General features: G+C 49.3%; 1 protein-coding gene across 1 annotated transcript in view; it reads left to right on the top strand.

The window, feature by feature from the left end:
- The window catches only part of LOC116458371 (uncharacterized), a 92007-nt gene that overhangs the window by 79098 nt on the left and 9599 nt on the right, over positions 1–3310 (top strand). Inside the window, exon 72 of the mRNA XM_032137991.2 lies at positions 1768–1777. Coding sequence (XP_031993882.1) covers positions 1768–1777 — 10 coding nt within the window. The remainder of the gene's footprint in view (positions 1–1767; positions 1778–3310) is intronic.

The raw sequence follows: 3310 nt of genomic DNA, 5'->3' as shown, positions 1-3310 counted from the left end.
CCACCTCCTGACCCAGAGTGAGGGCAGAGGTTGCCTAGTGTGTACCTGCCGTACCTGCCTGCAGATTCCGATAGAAGCACAGAGCCCATGTGGGTTATTACGGCTCTGAGGTCCTGAGTTTGTAAAAATGTGAAAAACTCAGCAGCCTGGAAGGGAGCTCATGTGGAGGCCAGGGCTTTGCTCATGTGCCTTGCAAGAGCTGCTGTACCTGCTTCACCCGATTTGTGTGTCCAGTGTGTCCTGCTCGCCCTGCTTTTTTGGAGGTGAGCTGTGTGCCCTGGGTCCTCTCGTCACCCTGGGAATGTGGCTGTGTGTAAGATCCATACCTGGCAGAGCCCTGAGAGACTGAATAACCCCATCCAGGGAGTCTCTCTTCTGCTGTGCCATCTTCCTCCCATTCAGTCAAGCAAGTATTTTTTGAGTCACCTCCTGGGTTAATGCAGAGATGTTATGAGTGGGTCCTGACCACCGCCACAGGAACTTGCAGTCCTGTTGGAAGAGCCGAGTTTAAGCAGGGAACTGTAGTAAATGTATTCAGAATGTTATGGGGGCTCAGGGAAGGGAGAGGAAGGTGAGGAGGCCTTACAGAGGAGTAGGATTCGCAGAGACTAGAGAGGGAAGGCAGCCCAGCGCCAGAGATTGGCGTGGGCAAAGGCACAGAGGCATCAGAGGAATGCTTGGGAATTAAATAAGGCAGCTGGCTTGAACAGTTTTTTGGGGTATTTGTTGTGTTTTTGATTTAGAAAATGTCAGGCATAGCTGAGGGGTGAGGGGATGGTGAGATGATGAGGGAAGGAAGGAAATTGCAGCCTCGGATGGGACCCTTTCTATTGCAAAGGTTAGAAAACCAGCCCAGTATGGCTTAAGCCAAGAAGGGCGTGTTTTGGACGCCACTCTTGGATCCGTAGGTTCTATGGCTACAGGATCCAAAGATGTCAGGATGTGTGCTTTCTCACTTGAGCTGCACGTTGAAAACTGGCAGCTCCAGACTGGTATCCTCCCTGCTCTGAGACCACTGGCAAAAGACAGCTCCTTTTCCATAAGATGAAGCCCCATGGAATGGAGGTGCTGGTTCTGAATTGACTGTGTGATGGCCTTAGGCCTGGGTCTGTTGGGTGGGTAGTGCTGTCCATACCTGAGAATGGAGAGGTGCGGCTCGCCACAGGAAAACGGAGTGCCATCCTTGGAAGAAGGCGACTGTGGGGTATGCAGGCCCAAGTGACAGATTCCCCATTGGTTCACCACAATGTGGAAGCTCCCTGAAGGACTTGTGCTTGGATTTTGCCTGTAGGGCCCATCAGAAGTTATTTTGAGTAAGGGGACCCTCCCCTGGCAAACAGAAGAAGGGAGGCATTTGGAGGCACAGAAGAAACTTGGAGAGATCTTGGTGGCAGTTGAGTAGAGAGGACTTGGGAAGTGGTTGACTGTAGGGAATTTGATCAATTGAGAAATCTGATTTGGGTTGGGCTTCTAGGGACTATAACATAGGAAATATATGTATGTGGCAGAGACTGGTTGGGGCAAACAGAATTTGCCTTTGCACATCCTGAATTTGAGGTGTCAGTGGCCTGTGATTCTCAGACTGAGTGTGGTTTATCAGACAAGGTGGGTGGGGCCCTGGCGCAGACTTGGGAGTGATCTGCAGAGACGCTGCTGAGGGAGCAGATGAACATGGCAAGAGAATGCCATGGGGGAGAAAGCAGGACCAGGGATGGAGCCCTGAGGAACATACCCGCAATAGGCAGAGCCAGGTTGAGGAATGAGGAGGAAAAGGAAGGTGGGGAAATCAATGGACTTCAGGGAACACGTCATTCTGCAAAGGAAGGGGAAGGACTGGGTTAAAGAGGTTTGTGCTGTGTGTAGGGGGTGGAGCACACGGGCAGAGGTGTTAAGGTCTGAGAACCTTTTTTTTTTTGAGACGGAGTCTCGCTCTGTCACCAGCCTGGAGTGCAGTGGCACGATCTCAGCTCACTGCAACCTCCGACTCCCTGGTTCAAGTGATTCTCCTGCCTTAGCCTCCCAAGTAGCTGGGATTACAGGCATGCACCACCATGCCAAGCTAATTTTTGTATTTTTAGAAGAGATGGGGTTTCACCATGTTGGCCAGGATGGTCTCGATCTCCTGACCTTGTGATCCGCCCGCCTCAGCCTCCCAAAGTGCTGGGATTACAGGCATGAGCCACTGCGGCCAATATCTGAGAAACTTACACATTTTACCGGGCGCGGCCAAGATCTGAGAATCTTACACATTTGTCATCAAACTGGACCTTCAAAGGATGAATTTTATTGTCTATAAATTCTGCCACAAGCCAGCCGTGGTGACTTGCGCCTGTAATCTCAGCACTTTGGCAGGATCACTTGAGCCCAGGAGTTCGAGGGCCCAGTGATTTCTGGAGAATTTGGGATAGCAGTTCCTTCTGGGATAAAGAATGGTCAGATCAGGAAGGGACACTCAGAAAGCTTCATGGAGTTTACTTTATAATTATTATGCTACACATTTATGTTTTATGCAATTTTTGAATGTATATTATGTTATCTAATCAAAGTTTAGAAAATAGATTTCGGGGAATACCAATATACTTTCCTATGTGCCAGGTGTAATTTACACTTCTTGGCACATTCAGTGTCCATAAGAGCCCTGTAAGGAGGGTCCTATTATCATTGTCAATGCGTGAGGAAACCTAGGCACAGGAAGTTGTGCAGCTGGGACTTGAACCTAGGCCATCTGATTCCAGAGCCTTTGCTGTTAAAGGCCGCGTGGAAAGATGGCATGTGGCGATCTGGAGGCCATCCAGTTGAGTGGTGAGGGGTGGAACTCATATTGCGGATGGCAGAAATGGAAATGAAGGGAGAGTAAGGCAGTGAGAAGGTTGTTAAAAGACGGGATGATAAACTATATATTCTTGCTCTGCCTGAATGATGTTTACAAAGACTTACTGTTTTATTAAATTCTGTTAATCCCCTGGTGAGGCAGGTTTTTAGCATCACTGTTTTAAAGATCCAGAGAGTGGCTGGGCGTGGTGGCTCATGCCTGTAATCCCAGCACTTTGGGAGGCCGAGGCGGGCGGATCATGAGGTCAGGAGATGGAGACCATCCTGGCTAACATGGTGAAACCCCGTCTCTACTAAAAATACAAAATATTAGTTGGGTGTGGTGGCACGTGCCTGTGATCTCAGCTACTTGGGAATCTGAGGCAGGAGAATTACTTGAATCCAGGACGCGGAGGTTGCAGTGAGCCGAGATCACTCCACTGCACTCCAGCCTGCACTACAGAGTAAGACTCTGTCTCAAAAAAAAAAAAAAAAAAAA

Source organism: Hylobates moloch, unplaced genomic scaffold (assembly GCF_009828535.3).
Source record: "Hylobates moloch isolate HMO894 unplaced genomic scaffold, HMol_V3 SCAFFOLD_19, whole genome shotgun sequence".
NCBI lineage: Eukaryota > Metazoa > Chordata > Mammalia > Primates > Hylobatidae > Hylobates > Hylobates moloch.
Note: the sequence above shows the minus strand (reverse complement) of the source record. Positions and strands in the feature narration are given on the sequence as shown.